Below are 17,413 nucleotides of genomic sequence, written 5' to 3'. Positions count from 1 at the left end.
TTGCTTTAGGCCTCGAATTATGTTGAGCCGCCCCTGCCCGATCCCGATGGTAAAAATATATTATAATCATAATCTATAGGCAATTCTAGTCATCTATATTTGTATGCTCTTGTGATCAGTATAAATGTCACACTGCTCCTCCTAGTAATAATGACGCTATATCTTAATAATGAAATGATTTCACACAAACGTTGTCACTTTATTTTAGATCACAAATTTCAAAATTCATATATATATTTTTAAAACTCGAGTATAATTATAAAAATATTATAATTGACACTTAGCTGCCTCTAATATGACACATTTGGGCGCGAGTGAAGTGAAAGAGAGAGAGAGTCCACCTACCCAATTTTCATTTCCTCCACAGCTTCACCAAACACATAACCAAATACTATTGCTTCTTCCACGTTTTCCCATACAAATAAATTCCATTCCCTACAAGGATTCTGCTGATATTTTTTTTATTTCACTCCTACAAGGTACTCTCCTCTTTCAAATTTTATGTATTTGTGTTTGTTGAGATCTGAAATTGCACATATGAAGTGATAATTATGAGCAATTAGGTGTTTGAATTTTGCAGAAAACTGCTCTGCATTTGAGCAAATAGACTAATAAAATGGCAGTGCTTAAGCTCCCAGTTGCAGTAACGTGCGGAAGAACTAGTGGTACAGAATGTTCAGCAAGAAGAACCTTAAACAAACCCTTTTTAATTAAGACTTCAACATGGAACAATTATCTTGGATCAAGATCTACCAAGAGGTCTAAATTGAACAATGTTATTAGAAATTGTGGGTTATCCAGTGATGACCAAGCTGTTGATTACAACTTAGATTCTTCTAATCTTGAAGAGAAATTTGGCTCAACCAGAGATCGACTCTCAAATCAAGGAGCTATGTAAGATTTCCATTTTACTCATTTTTTTCTAGGAGTTAGGAGCCTTGTGTATATTGGTGATTTTTTTTTTTAAATATAAAAGTGTATTAGAGAGTGTTTCCTATAGCTTGTTTGTATGTTTATTCAAACATACAAACCATAAAAAAAAAGATTTTGTTATGAAAATTAGATTCATGGGGAAATTCTACCAAGAAATATAGGTGTGGTTCAGTTCTTACTGTACTCCGTTCCCTCTGCTAAATTTTAGACCTCAGTGCATTGTCAGGGACATCTATTGATCTATTGCCAACTCAGGATGTACAAACTGAACTTATAGTGCTTTCTTTGCCTGCTATTGCTGGACAAGCAATTGAACCATTGGCACAACTAATGGAGACAGCACATATTGGACGAATGGGTTAGTCACTGTCCGATATTCCATTTAGTTTATGCTTCTGCTTGCATTATACTGCTAGTACTGTCCTGTTTTTTCTGTACTTCTCTCTTTTGAGAATGGTGTATTTGCTTGTGTGCTGAATCCACTAATTAATTGATTTCACTGAGATTATATCTTTATTATACTGGTTTTCGTTTCTGTTGAGCTTCCTATCATCCTGGCTTATTCTGAGAAATAAATGTAAGACGGTACGACTTCAGTTCTTCCTGTTGTTGAGAGGAGTGTGATTCATCTGATCTAGCCAGAGATAATTTTTTCCTGTATATTACACTATATACTTTGTTATGTGTTCTAATCAGGTAGCCTCATGGCCTTACCTTGTTACTTATTCATCTGAAGAACTTCAAGCATACATAGAAAATCTGTTAAATGCCAATCCTCTTGATTTTGTTCTACTCAATTTTTTGAGATTTTGTGCATTCTTTCGAGCAATTGCTTTCTTGAGTTCTTTATTGAGGAACAGAAGTTCCCCTTGGATTTCAAGTTTTTTTTTTTCAATTATATTAGTTAGCATGTGCTTCATATTTCCTAACTCAAATCTTTGGATAATTTTTTTCATCTTTCCATTTTTTCTACGAATAAGTGTTTTAACGGAAACAATGAACGCTAGTTCACTCCTGAAAAGCTCTTTGCTTTGATTAAAGGTGCATTGGAGTTGGCATCAGCTGGCATTTCTGTATCAATCTTTAACATAATATCAAAGGTGTTCAATATCCCTCTCCTGAGTGTGGCAACGTCATTTGTGGCTGAAGACATCTCTAAGTATGCAGATGAGGATTCCGCAGCTGGTAAATTTGCATAGGTGCTAAAAGGGAATCTCCTTATAAGCATGGCACTTCTTAGATTACACATATACACAGGGTCACACATTCACCTATATATTTAGGCAGATGGTAAACAATTAAAAGATAAATATTATTTGAATGCATCTGAAAGAACCAAGTGTTTCCTGAAACAGCTGAAAGAAAGGCACTTCCGTCTGTCTCCACTGCCTTAGTTTTATCTGCTGGGATTGGTTTGATTGAAGCTGCAGCAATGTATCTCGGTTCTGGACCATTTCTCAGCATCATGGGTTTATCAACGGTAAGTAACCCTCACTGAAATACATTTGGACAGCCTGATGTGTTGTTTACATGCTATTATTTTTTAAGCTTGTATACTTTCCAATCACAGGCCTTGTATATGCTTGCAGATTGAAATTGCATTATGATAACTAGAATCTTGAACCCTTTTCAACAGGATTCAACCATGCGCATTCCAGCGGAGCATTTTCTTAAACTTAGAGCGCTTGGTGCTCCAGCTGTTGTGCTTTATCTGGCTGTGCAAGGCATCTTCCGTGGGTTTAAGGACACAAGGACCCCTGTAATGTGCTTAGGCAAGTCTTCTTAACTATTGGTACAATATTCATGGAAAGAGTTTTAAGACTTGGGTGTTAATCTCTTTGGTTTATACAATATATAAAACTCCCTGGTCTAACTTACCCAACTTTTTGTTTTTCATGTAATGCCTTTTGTCTACTTTGCATTTTTGCTTACACTTATCTTGAGAAAGGCTCTGTCTGTTCCATTGCATGCCTTCAAATAGCAGTTTGGAATCTAGATGAATGTGTGTAACTAAGTTTTTAGGATTGTAGATACGTTATTGTATATGTTTCAATATATCTCCACATCTAAGAAGAGCACTTATTTTTATTTTATTTTATGTAAGAATGGCATGTTCAGTGTCAAGTCATGTACGGATCAATCATAGAAACAGATTACAACAGAAATTTTTTGGTGAGGTGTAATCTGGGGAAAAAAGAGCTCTTGGAGAAGTAGTAATTTACCTTTTTGGTGTGTTGTGTCACTAGCTATATATGCTAGAGGAAGAAATCTCCTCAGAATATTTTTCTGCATGAAAGAAGTTAAACTGATTCTTTCTCTATTAGTTGAGCATGCATTTTATTTTTTTTGAAGTTATGAATAACTAGATATTCTTTCAATATCCTTTAATTTCTTTTCTCTAAGACTCTAACTTTAACTGGTAGAAAATGTGTGGATGTCGCAGGATTGGGGAATCTGTCAGCTGTACTTTTCTTTCCCGTCTTCATGTATACTTTTCAGCTGGGCATCACTGGTGCCGCCATTTCTACTGTTGCATCTCAGTATGTTCCTGGAAAGTTCTAGTTTGTTCTCTTATAACATCTGGCGAAAAGAAGCTGACGACTTTAAATTGCAGATATATTGTGGCCATTTTGATGTTATGGAAGCTTAATGAAAAGACGGTGTTGCTGCAGCCAAACATCAGGAACTTGCATTTTGGTGGCTATTTAAAATCGGGTAAGTGATGTTGTTGAGCTAATTAATCCCTTGGACATGTTTTTTGTTCGAAAATTGTCTGAGCTGTTGTATATACTTTCTTATGTAATTTCATGATGATAAAAAATAAAATCTCAAGTGCTGTTGACATGTTTTTTATGTGTATCCTTCTTTTCCCTCAGAGTGGTTTTGGATGTTTCATTACTTTGGCTTAAACTAGTCTCTTCTTAGAATATTGCAGACTACAGATTATAGTTACAGTTCCTCTCTGGAAGAGTTGTAAAACAACTACATGAGCTAGAAGCTTAGTTCCTACAAGGAGAAAAGATGCTTCAGTGTACTAGCAGTGATGGTTTCATTTGTTTTACTGTAGATGCAACTTATGGAAATTCTTGAAAGAAACAAAAAATTACTCGAACACTTGTAATTTGATCCAACTCTTTCTACTCTGAAATTGAATTTCAAGTATTAGCCGTTCTGATGATTAGTTCATCAGAAATGATGTTCCTGTAATTGAGCTAGTCCAGGTATTAATTGAGAGTCTGCATTCTCGTGTTAGTCTCTGAGAGAGTAAGGTTTGAACTTTCGTGTGTCATTAGGTGGTTTCCTTCTTGGGAGAACTCTAGCTGCTGTTCTTACAGTAACTTTGAGCACATCAATGGCGGCTCGATTAGGAGCAATACCCATGGCTGCCCATCAGATATGCTTGCAAGTGTGGTTGTCTGCCTCGCTACTGGCAGATGCCCAAGCTGCATCTGGTCAGGTAAACCCTATTGAAGTTCTAACACCCTTCATTTGTTCCCATTATGAATGAGTTTGCAATTCTATCTGCATGGTGATGGATGTTAAAGGCACCTTCCGTTGGAACATTTCTTTGTCATAACTAAGAGACCTGGTGGACAAGTCTGTAGTTCTCAACAGACTTCAGTTGACTGTTAGCCTTTTATTACGATTACTAAACCATTTTTTTATTCATGTTGGAATCACATGCACATATGTTTACACTGCATGACTATTTTGTATTTTTTCTATTTAACCTTTTGGTTTGTTCACTGTGGTTGTGGTCCTGTACGAGATCTTCTGCAAAACATCAAAGCATGAATATGCCCTCATTGCAGAAATCTTTATCAGTTTTACTGTTTGACAAATGTAGATTTCCATTTTCCATTTTGCAGGCTCTCATTGCAAGTTCTTTTGCAAGGAAGGACTATGGCAGAGTTAAGTTGATCACACATGTAGCTTTAAAGGTTAGATAGACCTTTTTTACATCTTATAGCTCTCCTCTCCCAGATGGAAGGATTTGAGCCATCCTTATCTGTCTCTCAAAATAAAGTTCTTAACAAAGTGCAATTCATATTTTCAGACAGGATTAGCTACTGGAATTTTGTTAGCCATTATATTGGGTCTATCCTTTCCATCTTTCGCGAAGTGCTTTACAAATGACTCTCAAGTGCTAGACATTGTTAGATCTGGTTTACTGGTACGCTCTTTTTTAATTCTGCACTTAGTTTATATGTTTCTTTCTTTCATGGTATCTTTCTCAACATCTCCTGTCCAATTTTACAGTTTGTTAGTGCCAGTCAACCCCTTAATGCTCTAGCCTATATTTTTGATGGGCTACACTATGGTGTTTCAGATTTTCCTTATGCAGCTATCTCAATGGTAAGCAACCTCTATAAAATTGTTGCAACAATTAAAAGAAAAGTTACTCTTCATACTCGAACTTGGTGCTGATATTTCCTCACAACTTTCTAGATGATCGTGGGTGCTCTCGCTTCAATATTTCTTATTTATGCTCCTCCTATTATTGGTCTTCCTGGTGTTTGGTCTGGTTTGACTATTTTCATGGGGTTGCGCTCAGTGGCTGGTTTCATGAGGTAATTCAACTACCAAATAAACTATGTACAGATTACGAACTACTATATTGAATTGGACCTTTTAAAATGTCAATTTCCCCATAAATCTACTGAACTGGTCCCCGGAATCTCTTTACATCTGTATTTCCAAGTTCATGCAGATCTCTTTTGCAAAGGAAATATAGAGAAAAAATTTCTCTTTTTACTTTTCAAATCTGCAATTTTCTTTGGGTGTTTTTGGGAGTAAGGTTGAACGGTTGACTGTAGGTTGATAAGGGATCCTTTGTGGAATTTAAATTATAGAGAGCATTGTCAAGGGTTGTCACATTGTACATTCTGAAGTACTCTCTGTTGAAGACCTTTGCTTCATTCTGTTTGTAAAATTCATAATTCATGCATCTATTTCAGATTATCAGCGAAAAATGGTCCATGGTGGTTCTTACAGGACTCACAAGAAAATGAGGTCAGTTGACTCTATATTTCATTATGGTTCACTAGTCAGGTTACAACTTGCACTAATGTTGATGCGCTGATTATTCTTTTGAAACGCTGGCATGTGTAGCTCTGAATAACATATATAACCCACACCCACCCACTCCCCACGCACACACAAACAAAAGAAAAGGACGGAAAAAGAAATGATAGAAGTGCATACTGTAATTATATCCTGGCAGTTGAGGCATTTCAGATACTTGGCAAAATTTGAATCGATTTATATACTGGTACAGCGACATTAGGTTGGGGACAAAGTTGGTTAATGTTGTGAAGAAAATGGACCTTGGAAAAAACTCAACCCTGAGCTAGTTTATGCATTGAGAGGATTGCCAAAATCATATTAGGAGAGATAGCTGTTCATTTCCTCAACAAATGTGGGACACTTTTACACTCTCACCTCCCCTCATGCGCTAAGTGTTGGACAATATAACATGAGAGCACAATATTGGATAAACCAAGAATAGGGATAGGTTTGGCTCTTATATCATGGTAAGAAAATGGACCTAGAGCCTAACTAAACCCCAAAAGGTAACCCATGAGGTAAAGATTGCCCAAAAACATATAAAGAGACAACAATATATCCCCTCAACTTACCCTTCGGGGTGGCCCAGTGGTTTGAGCTTGGGACTTCCATGTTGGAGGTCTCAAGTTCGAAATCCCTTGCCAGCGAAAGTAAGGGGTTTGCCTTCTGGGTCGAGCTCGTCGCACCAGGCTTGCCTAGTGCGGGTTACCTCTCCTATGTGGTTTGCGAGCTATTGCATAGGAGCGGGGGTTTTACCCTGTGCGCACCCAAAGGGTAGCGGCTGCGGGTTTTCCTTGTCATAAAAAAAATAAAATATATCCCCTCAACCAATGCAGGGCATTCTAACAAGTGTCCTACTTGGTATCTTTTCATTATCTAGAAGAGACTGGTTGTATCATAATCTTTAATTGCGCAGGATGGGAGGGATCAAGGGAGAGGCGGGAGGACTGATTGAATTTTTGTTTCAACCAGCAGTCCCATTATGCAGCAATAAGATGAAAACATCTGCTAGAAAGCATATAGCTACTACTACATTGCCCTCTCTTTCTTATGCGACATTGGAAATATTTGTATTTTTGCCTTTCATTGATGCCAAATTTATTCTTATCTTTTGTCCTGAGTTATGTACTTCCATTTTCTAGGTTGCATCATCATAGGACTGCTTTGAGATTAGAGGCTACAGGCATTTCAAATGAAGTGAAAGCTTTTAGGGAAATGGAGCTGCTATCTATCGATAGGCGAGAACAAATTGCTATTGACTGCTTCGCTTATCTATTCTATTATGGCCGGCTTGGAGACATCAAACTGCACTACTGACCAAAAAAGTTGATTGAATACATAAATCAGCTATGGTGTAAACTTTCTCAACTTTACCTTATTGAGTAGAATCATCTGTTACTGTGCTACCCAAACCGTAGGGCTTCGTTGCCTCTATTCTTTTACAAACTTTGTATAAAGCAACCAATACCCTGTAAATTTCATTTCACAAATAAATGAAAGAAAAATCTTCACATGGTTCTTCTATGTGTAGACCAAATTGAGCGGAAGACTTGATGTTTCGAGGTGTGGTGGGAAACAAAATTCATGGGTGGATAATCCCATGTTCATCCTGAATAGCTAGCCATTAATCCATAGTACTTATTGGCTATCAAACCTAGTCAAGAGAATGATAAATTTTGTTTTATTTTTTGGATTTTACTTACGGAAAAGGGTTAAAATTGCCTCCGAACTATATGAAATAAACCATTTATACCCTTCGTTACATTTTGGGATCAAAAATGCCCCTATTGTTATCCTAAGAGACCACAAATACCCTCAAGAGTTAACACTCCAAATTTTTGTTGACGTGGCAAGCCACGTGGGACTAATTCTTCCACCTAAGCGTTGCCAACTAGGATTCACTACAAAAGAACTAGACCTTTAGCGGCAACAACAGTCGCCACAAAAGCCCAGAAAATCGTCACTAAAAGTTTTTAACATTAAATTCTAATTTTGTGTTTTTTTCTTCATTGTTTTAAAAAACCAAATATGATATCGATTAAGTAGGAGTTTGAAGACACTATATGTTTTATTTTTATGTCATATGTAAATGTATAAAATGTACAATGATGCATTATATATATATATATAGTAGGAGATTTGAATCGAGAAGTAATTTTGATTATTTTTAGTAATAATATTGGATGTTTTTAATATGGATATTGCAAGTTATTTATTGTAGAAAATTAGGTTGCAATCAAAAATTAATTATCATATTTTTTTGTTGAAAAAATAGGTTTTACTAGCAAATGGTTGTTGGAGCCTTAGTCGCCACTAAAAATCACTCATAACCTTTAGTGGCAATATTTTGGGATTTTGTGGCGACTTTGTCGCCACTAAAAGTCAAGTTCTTTTGTAGTGAATCTTAGTTGGCAATGCTTAGGTGGAGGGATTAGTCCCATGTGGCTTGCCATGTCACTAAAAAATTGGGGTGTTAACTCTTGAGGGTATTTGTGGTCTCCTGGGATAACTGCGGGGTATTTTTGATCCCAAAATGTAATGGAGGGTAAAAGTGATCTATTTCGCATAGTTCAGGGGCAATTTTGACCCTTTTCCGTTTTACTTATATTTACCGTCAGTTTAATCAAATTTTGATACTAGCAATGTAATTTAATATGCTATAGAAGATTGGTTGCTTTATTTTTCAGGTTACTAACTCCAACTATGATGGATGATAACCTCTAAGCACTTTTTAAATGACATGATAGTCTAATAACTTTTACACTATAGGTGTAATTTACCAGTCTTATCACAGTGTATCCCAATTTGTTGAATAGAACATTTCTCTTGCTGGAACATAAACTTAAAGATACAACTGAATGTTATTACCAAAATGTAGAATAATTATAGGACAAAGTGGCATAAAAAGATGCACAGACTTACTTGACCTTCAAAGAAGCAAGCCAAGTGGCTTCTTCATTTTTTTCAGAAAAGACTGCCCAAGGCTTCTGCTTTCTCCCTTAGGATAGATTTCTGTATCTTTCCAGTTGAAGTTTTTGGGAGATCCTGAAATATAACTGTCCGAGGTGCCATGTAATGAGGCAAATTATCCCTGCAGAAGTTGATAATTTGTTGAGAACTTACATCATATCCCTCCTTCAACTTCACAAATGCACAAGGTGTCTGTCCCCAGTAGTTATCTGGTCGAGCGACTACTGCTGCTTCTAAAACTGCTGGAAGACTATACAAAACTGTTTCCACCTCAATAGTGCTTATGTTTTCTCCACCAGATATTATAATATCTTTTGAACGATCCTTTACTTCTATATAACCATCAGGATGTTTTACAGCAAGATCACCACTATGAAACCATCCACCTCTAAAAGCTTCATCTGTTGCTTTTTGATCTTTTAAATATCCACTCATTACTGTGTTCCCTCTAAACATGACTTCTCCCATTGTTACACCATCCGCGGGCACCTTCTTCATGGTGATAGAATCTCTTACATCAACTTCCTCAACACAAAGATGTTGCACTCCTTGTCTAGCTTTCAGTATAAGTCTTTCATCTGAAGGCAAAGAATCCCACTCAGGCTTCCACAAGCAATATGTACCTGAAGGGTTAATTTCAAGTGTCAGCACTGAATTTTATTCATTATAACAGTGGAGTAGCCAAATGTTTTGTCACATTTAAGTAACTGAACTTTACCACTATAAGATTAAACTGTTATATTGGGTGAAGTTGAGTGATCATACGTGAAATTAATCTTTTACCTACACCATGTGTCTCCGTTAGTCCATAAAAGTGAATTACTCCAAACCCCAACTCCTCCATTCTGGAAATGATTTGTGGTGGTGGTGGTGAACCACCTGTCATAATCTTCACCTTGTGTGGAAGTGGTTTCTGGTCACATGACGGCGTATTCACTATCATGTTCAAGACAGTAGGTGCACCACCCATATGTGTCACCTTGTACAGTGAAATACTTTCAAATATTTCTTTTGGAGATACACTTCTGAGACAAACATTAGTGCCACCTACTGCTGCTAGACCCCATATCATGCACCATCCATTGCAGTGAAATGTTGGAACAGTCCAAAGATAAATAGGAAGTGTGCTCATCTCATGAGCCAAAAATGTGGCAATAGAATTGAGGTATGCACCTCTATGACTGAAAACAACTCCTTTGGGTCTTGATGTTGTTCCAGAAGTATAGTTAATGCTAATAGGGTCAAATTCTGTTATTGGCCACCTAATAGCAAAATCTCTGTCCCCACTTTCAAGGAGACTTTCATAATCCCAAGTGTTAGTAATGGAATTGTTAGATTTTTCTGAGATTATTACAACAAGAAGAGGTGGTTTGGTGTTCTTGCTAGAAATAATAGAAAGTGTTTCTTGAGCAAGTTGGAGAAACTGTTGATCTACAAATATGATCTTTGCTTCTGAATGCATTAGAAGTGTTGATAACATAGCTGAATCGAGACGTGTGTTTAATGAACAAAGAACTGCTCCAGCCATTGGTACTGCAAAATTCAGCTCTTGTATTGCTGGTACATTAGGGGCTAGTGTAGCAACCTACAGAAAAGAACTCCAAATCTATAAAAATAATAATCGAGGAAGTAAAAAGTAGTTGTCTTTGTTAAGATGGCATTTGGGTAAAGCTTATTAGCTAATCAAACTGACTTATAAATATTTTTAAACTTATCTACGTATTTGGTAAACACCTTAACTGCTTAAAGACAAATCAAAAGTCATAAGTTTGTCACCTCCAATTTGTGACTTTATGACTTATAAGCATTTACTATTTTATATTTGAATACTTTTTCTATCCATGTTTGACTTGACACAACCCAAGAAATAATAATAAAATGCTAATTTACTATAGTACCTCTCTTATTGTAGGCGTATAAAGGTTATTGTGTTGGGGGATTTGGAGAACTCAGAGTGGCATCATGATTAGAGTTATTGTAGGCGTATAAAGGTTGAGGAGGTTAATGATGCTATTCGTATGATGCGTAGGGGTAGAACGATTGGGCCAAATGAGGTTTCTGTGAATTTTTGAAGGAGCATGTGTGGGGTAGGTATGAAATGGCTTACTGAGTTGTTTAATGTCATTTTCAAGATGACAAAGATGCCTGAAGCGTGGAGATGGAGTAAGATGATTCAATTGTACGAGAACAAGGTGACATTCAAAATTACAACAACTATAGGGGCATCAAGTTGCTTAGTCATACGGTGGAAGTTTGGAAGAGAGTGTGGGGTCGAGATTGAAGAGGATCGTGACTATTTTTGAGAATCAGTTTGGATTTATGTTAGGACGCTCGACTACCGTAGACATTTATCTTGTAAGGAGACTGGTGGATCAGTATAGGGAAATGAGAAGAACTTATACATGATGTTCATCGACCTAGAAAGGCTTTCGACAAAGTCCCTAAGGAGGTTCTATTGAGGTACTTGGAGACTAGATGTGTACCTGTGGCGTATACTATAGGTCGATTAAGGACATGCATGATGGAATCAAGATCTGATTAAGAACAGTGAGAGGAGACTTGGAGCACTTTCCCCTATTGATGGGGTTGCACCTGGATCAACCCTTGGCCCTTTTTTATTTACCTTGTTGATGGATGAATTGATGCGACAAATTTAAAATGAGGTTTCATGGTATATATTTTTAGATACATAGTTTTGATTAACGAGACACGTGAGGAAGTTAATTCTAAGTTATAGGTTTGAAGACGGACCTTTGGAGTCTAAAGGGTTTAGGTTGAGCAGGACCAAGACTGAATATTTAGAGTGCAAGTTTAGTGAGGTGATGTTTGAGGCAGATGTGAAAGTGAGACTTGTTACACAGTCCATCTAAAAGAGAGGTAGTTTCAAGTATCTTGGGTCTATTATCCAGGAAGATGGAGAGATAAATGAGGATGTGACTTGCCATATTTGGACAAGGTGGATGAAATAGAGACTTGCATCCAAAGTCTTGTGTGATAAAAATGTGTCGCATAAACTTAAAAAAATGTGAGTTCTACAGAGTGGTGGTTCGACCAGCTTTGTTGTATGGATCAAAGTGTTAGCCAATCAGGAGCCAGTGGCGTAGCTAGGAATTTTATCAAGGGGGTCCAAACTTTGAATAGTAATTTTTTTTTAAAAAGCGATGATTTATAGAGATTTTATTTTTAATAATATTGTGATATAATTTGGGTAACTTGGTCTCCTATTTATAAAGAAAGAAAACCTTATTCCAAAAGGAAAATGTATTAAAATTTAAGAAAATTTTATTCCACAAAGGAAAAAGGTATTAAAATATAAGGAAATCTTATTCCACAAGGAAAAGATATTAAAATTTAAGGAAATAATTCAATTTTAATTGAAAAAAATTCTTTATTGGAGGTGAGTTTCGAACATGGGTCACTCAAGACAAGCATAACCCTATTTACCACCAAGCTACTGGACATTTATGTTAAAATTACGCATGTTTATTTACTTAGAAACTTCAAGAAGGCAAAATAATTACAGAAAAATGAAAAATGAAAACACTCATGTGGGGAATCGAACTGGGGTAGCAGGTAGATTTGCGACAGCTCTAACCATATCCACTACAGGTTACTTTGTTACTTTAGAGTGTTTAAAATACCATATATACCAATATAAGTCAAAATTTTACATGTATAAATCGTACAATTTTTCGACGAAAGGTGTCCAATTGGACACCCTGGGGACAAGGTGGCTCCGCCCTTGTCAGGAGCTTTCACATTTAGAAGATAAAGGTGGCGAAGGAGATGATATTGTGATGGTTGTGTGGGTTTACTAGGAGAAATATATTTAAGAATGAGGATATCGGAGGCAAGGTGGGAGTTATTTTGGTGGAAGCAAGATGTGGAAACGATGTTGATATTGTTCGGGCATGTGATGAGAAGAAGCATAAATTCTCCAGTGTGGAGGTGTGAGAGGTTGACTATGAATGAATTCAGGAAAGGTAGAGGTAAACTGAAGAAGTATTAGGAAGAGATGATTAGATAGGACATGACACAATTATGACTTATCATGAAATGTATGGAAGACGTAAATTAGGATAGAATGTTACTTGATAGGAGTGTGTCCTAGCTTGTAGGTATGAGTGCATTGTATTGGTGCCCTTGCTAGCAGTCACAGTTCTATATGCTTGTAGTTTTTTTTTTTTTTTTAATTTGATTTTGCTGATATCTGTTGTTTCGTGTGGTTCTATGGTAGTATTATTTGGTTGTAGTACTGTTCTGATACTATATGTTGTTTTGTGTACTACCTATTATCTCTTATATTTCCATTACATCTTTTTAGTCTGTTTATGTCTTGAACCGAGGGTTTATTGGAAACAGTTTCTCTATCTCATCTCTGGGTAGATATAAGGGTATGCGTACACTCTACCCTCCCTAGACCTCACTCTGTGGGAATCCACGAGATATGTTTTTGTTTTTGTACCTTTCATTATTATACGTCATCTAAATAGTGAAAAATAAATACTCTATGATAAATTATTTCTTGATTTTCAAACAGAACAAGTAAAAGTGAACATTTATTTTTAGTATAGTAGATAAATAAAAGTTAATTTTTTTTTTGAATTCGCTAGGCGGGGGATGCCTCAAGGCTTTTTTTTTTAATCAATAAATAAAAATAGAAACTTCAAAGAGAAAAGTACAAGCAAGGGGGATAGGCCTTACCTTATTTTCCTAATGAGGTAACAAACCCCTACTATTTAACAAGTATGAACAAAATAAGAGCTAGAAAAAATTAGGTATATATAGTTTTTTCTAATTTTCAAAATAAACTTTCCAAAGTAGGATTGGTTAACTTCCTCCATTCCATTTCGTATTTTTAAATTAATTCTCCTTGTACATATACTTTTCAATTTATAATTTTTTAAAAAAATAACTTTAAGGGCAGATTAGTCTAACTTCGGTTTGGTTATTAGTCTTAAGTAATATCCTAAGCTTCTCTTAGCACTTTTTTCAGCTTGTTCTAATTTCACTATTCTATTAGTCACAGTTTTTGAAAGAATGGTTTATAAAAACAAATGGATCGAACAAAAAAGAGACATAATTATGACAAACTTGATACAAAGAAAAAAACTTCCAATAACCATATATGATAGCATAATTCATATATAGCAAGCCATATTGTAACGTAACATTATTATTATTATTATATAGAATCAATGAATTAGAAGTTTCGATATATATAAAAAGAGAGTGTTACCACATGGCCACGAGAAATCCCCAAATGATGAACAAGAGCAGAAGCAAGCTTGAGACACCTAGTATGTGTCTGTTCCCAAGTGTAGGTGATTGATGAAGGGCCATATATAACTGAAGTTCTTTCACTAAAAACATTGGCTGCTCTCTCCAAGAAACTTATGGGTGTCAATGCAACATAATTTGCATCACATGATTTTATGGATGGCCATGAAGAAGACGACGACGACGATGACGACAACGACTCAACTTCATCATGATGATGATGGCACAACAAGATCAAGTTGGACCTCTTAGGCTGAAGTTGATTAAAGATACATAATTTTGAGGAGTCCTTCAACAAGTGAACACTCATGTTGATGGTGGAAAAGAGACTACTCATTGCAAATATATGAAAGACCTGCAAACTTATATTATGACTTACTATAAACAATCTTCTTATGTTATAGTAAGTATATATATTATGAAGTTTTATGACTTACTATACACTCAAGGCTCACGTGTGGAGCTAAATTGTATGTCCTAAGCGTCCGAGTGTACGTTTTAATTAAACATGCCTAACGCACTACAATGTTCGGGGGCTCACCTAGCCGCTTTTACTTAAATTATGTGTTAAATTTGTCAATTTAACATTGTTAATTTTCATTATTCTTTAATAAATGATGCTTAATAGTCTTTTTTATTTATAGAAATAAGAAGATTAAGAGTAATTCAAATAACAGTCTATTGCATATTTAATTTACTATGTGCGTATTTGAAACACCGTGGTCCATGAGGATGAATATTCAAATATAACCGAATTTTACATTTTCACTTATCATTGATCTTCGTGTTTTGTTCCGTCTCTCAAGATTATCATATTTTATTATTTCTCTATTTAAAAATTATTTTATTTTTTATTTATGAAGGAATCATGATGTTTCAGTTATAAACTGAAAAAGTTTATTGATTATTTTCTTTTAGCTAGGTAAAATGCATAGTATGATCACATTATGTTTTTAGAAATTGTAATTCTTTTATTGTTTGAAAGTTAAGATGTTAGAGTTGATTTGCATATAGTAATAAGTTTTATGTCATTGCATTATTTTTACTTGTAAAATCATGTTAGAATTTTTTATGAGTTTCTTTAATCGTATTTTTTTTGTCATTAATTTATTACATTATAAATTAAAAACTTAAAAATTCACGGGGCTTACGTCTCATGCATCGGGGGTTACGCTTTGCCTCACGCCCCCACTTTTTAAAACATTGGAGACGAAAAATACTTAGTCTTAGGGGTGTACTACCTCATTTATTTTTATTTAGATTAAGATTTTTGAATCTCAATGCACATCTAACTGATTAAAATATATTTTTTAGATTTGAACATTGAGTTCAATGATTAAGACTGTTTTTTTTTCAACATAAATGTGCATAAATTATTTATTTGTACACATAACAAATATACAATTCAAATAAAAACTAGTTAAATATTTTTAAAGATAAATTTAATAAAATAAAATTATTATGTATTAAAAAAGATAAAACATTTATGTCCGCTAGTAATAATGGAAAGTTGTAGTAGTGGTAGTAGTAACAGTTGGTGTTCGTGGCTAGTAATGGTGGTGGTGGTGATAGGATTGATGGTGAAGATACTTGATGTTATGGTGACTGGCGTGATGGTGGCGTTGATAGTTGTGGTGGTTATAATGGTGAAGTTGATTGATTTTAGTAGTTTGTGGTCTTGGTAATGGTTGATGATATGTTGGTGGTAGTTAGCGGCAATAATGGTTGTGATGATGGAGGTGACTAGTAGAAGAGATTGACAACAGTGGTGGTAATGACTAATAGTAGTGGTGGAGGTGGATATATAATTATAATGATAAAGATAGTTGGTATGGTTGCTAGTGATAATAATGGTTGGTAATAGTGATGGTTGCTCATAGTGAATATGATGACAATGGTGGTTAGTGGTTGGCGATTAGCAACAACAATGATAGTTATGACAAAATATATATGTGGTTCGTGATGGTAATTATTGATTGTGGACAAAATGAAGGTGAAAATTATTCATACAAGGAGATTTTTTAAATAATCTTAATAATTAATATTTATTCAAACCAAATAAGTAATTAAATTTTAATGCAACTAATTGCATTTAATGACATAAGGTTTCAACTATTCAGATTCAAAGTACAAACAAATGAGGTCGTATGCACTTTGCTTCAGTGGATTGTTGCTGTTGTTATTATTCTTGTTGCATTCGATAGTTATAAGGAAGAAAAAGAAACCAAAATAGAAATGTGGAATAAAAATGTACTTCAACGATAAATTTGAAAAACAAATTAAATATTTTTTGATTTTGTGAAATATCAATTATTTTAAATTAATCTTTTGGAGTCAAACATTAATTATTTTGAACGGGAGAAAATATAGTTTTACCTTTGACAAATTAAAGCCTCCTACTCTATTTGTAGGTGTGCTTGATTGTGTATTTTTTTTTCACGTAAAGCCAAACTTTGACCTTTTAAATATTTTTTAATAATCGTTTATAGATTTTCTGAAATCGTGCAAAACGAATATACTTATATTCCTTGTCATAACCTTATTACAAAAAAAACTAGTTTTTATTGAACATGTGTCTCATAAAATTTTATATAGATTTGTTAAAATAATTAATATTTCATGACAATATGTACGTAATAATGAGTAATAAAATACAACTCATCTATTTGTGTATTGATATTTGATAGGTTATTGTATGAAATCCTTGATAAATGTTCTGTATTGGTATGGCTTACTTGGTGAATGATAAGGTAAATATGTGAAGATAGGTAGCATTAAAAGAATGATATGAACTGGTAACTTAGGGATTAGACTTATTAAGTATCACTTGTAGGGATGAAATGATCCTGTTCAGGATTGAGGGTGTGTTGTTGGATCCTTAATCCTTGTTAGGTTGTTGATCATCTATATCTATCTATATTACGTTAAAAATATGAGCTCTCTGACTTAAATATTAAATTACTATAATACCTTCAACTTAAAACACTCATCTATATTTATTTGAATAACACACATTCTCTTGAAGGGTTGTGACTTTTTCGATGAGTTGTAGCTTTTTAAAAGGGTCGTGCCTTTCATCCCAACCGAACCTCCTCAAACTACAACATGCACAGAAATCGGTCCTACCTAACAGTTCTATAATACACAGCTCACAAGACTCAAT

At 34.9% G+C, this 17,413-nt stretch overlaps 2 protein-coding genes across 2 annotated transcripts; one reads left to right on the top strand and one right to left on the bottom strand.

The window, feature by feature from the left end:
* Positions 1–461: 461 nt before the first annotated feature.
* LOC125825161 (butanoate--CoA ligase AAE1-like) lies at positions 462–14,560 on the bottom strand. Its single transcript, XM_049504498.1, has 4 exons — positions 14,210–14,560; positions 9,754–10,555; positions 8,976–9,593; positions 462–523 (listed from the first exon to the last, which is right to left on the bottom strand). The coding sequence occupies exons 1-4, from the start codon at positions 14,558–14,560 to the stop codon at positions 462–464; spliced, it is 1,833 nt and encodes a 610-aa protein (XP_049360455.1).
* On the top strand, positions 570–7,212 carry LOC125825256 (protein DETOXIFICATION 45, chloroplastic-like). Its single transcript, XM_049504605.1, has 14 exons — positions 570–894; positions 1,149–1,291; positions 1,975–2,118; positions 2,289–2,413; positions 2,570–2,705; positions 3,377–3,473; positions 3,548–3,648; positions 4,227–4,390; positions 4,803–4,874; positions 4,991–5,107; positions 5,194–5,289; positions 5,383–5,504; positions 5,892–5,946; positions 7,143–7,212. Exons 1-14 carry the CDS (start codon positions 617–619, stop codon positions 7,155–7,157), a joined length of 1,665 nt encoding a protein of 554 aa, XP_049360562.1. The 5' UTR covers positions 570–616; the 3' UTR covers positions 7,158–7,212.
* Positions 14,561–17,413: the final 2,853 nt, after the last annotated feature.

The sequence above is a fragment of the Solanum verrucosum genome, unplaced genomic scaffold, assembly GCF_900185275.1.
Source record: "Solanum verrucosum unplaced genomic scaffold, falcon-dt-bn FXZP01000113.1, whole genome shotgun sequence".
Lineage (NCBI taxonomy): Eukaryota > Viridiplantae > Streptophyta > Magnoliopsida > Solanales > Solanaceae > Solanum > Solanum verrucosum.
Note: the sequence above shows the minus strand (reverse complement) of the source record. Positions and strands in the feature narration are given on the sequence as shown.

What these genes read in the sequence shown, in the direction of transcription:
- LOC125825256 (XM_049504605.1), top strand. Translation starts at nt 617, where the DNA reads ATGGCAGTGCTTAAGCTCCCAGTTGCAGTAACGTGCGGAAGAACTAGT. An exon ending in TTGTTAGATCTGGTTTACTG is followed by an intron (nt 5,108 to 5,193) that starts GTACGCTCTTTT and finishes CCAATTTTACAG; the next exon opens with TTTGTTAGTGCCAGTCAACC. An exon ending in CTTATGCAGCTATCTCAATG is followed by an intron (nt 5,290 to 5,382) that starts GTAAGCAACCTC and finishes ACAACTTTCTAG; the next exon opens with ATGATCGTGGGTGCTCTCGC.
- LOC125825161 (XM_049504498.1), bottom strand. Translation starts at nt 14,560, where the DNA reads ATGAGTGTTCACTTGTTGAAGGACTCCTCAAAATTATGTATCTTTAAT. An exon ending in GGATTTCTCGTGGCCATGTG is followed by an intron (nt 10,556 to 14,209) that starts GTAACACTCTCT and finishes TCTTTTCTGTAG; the next exon opens with GTTGCTACACTAGCCCCTAA. An exon ending in AACGGAGACACATGGTGTAG is followed by an intron (nt 9,594 to 9,753) that starts GTAAAAGATTAA and finishes TTAACCCTTCAG; the next exon opens with GTACATATTGCTTGTGGAAG.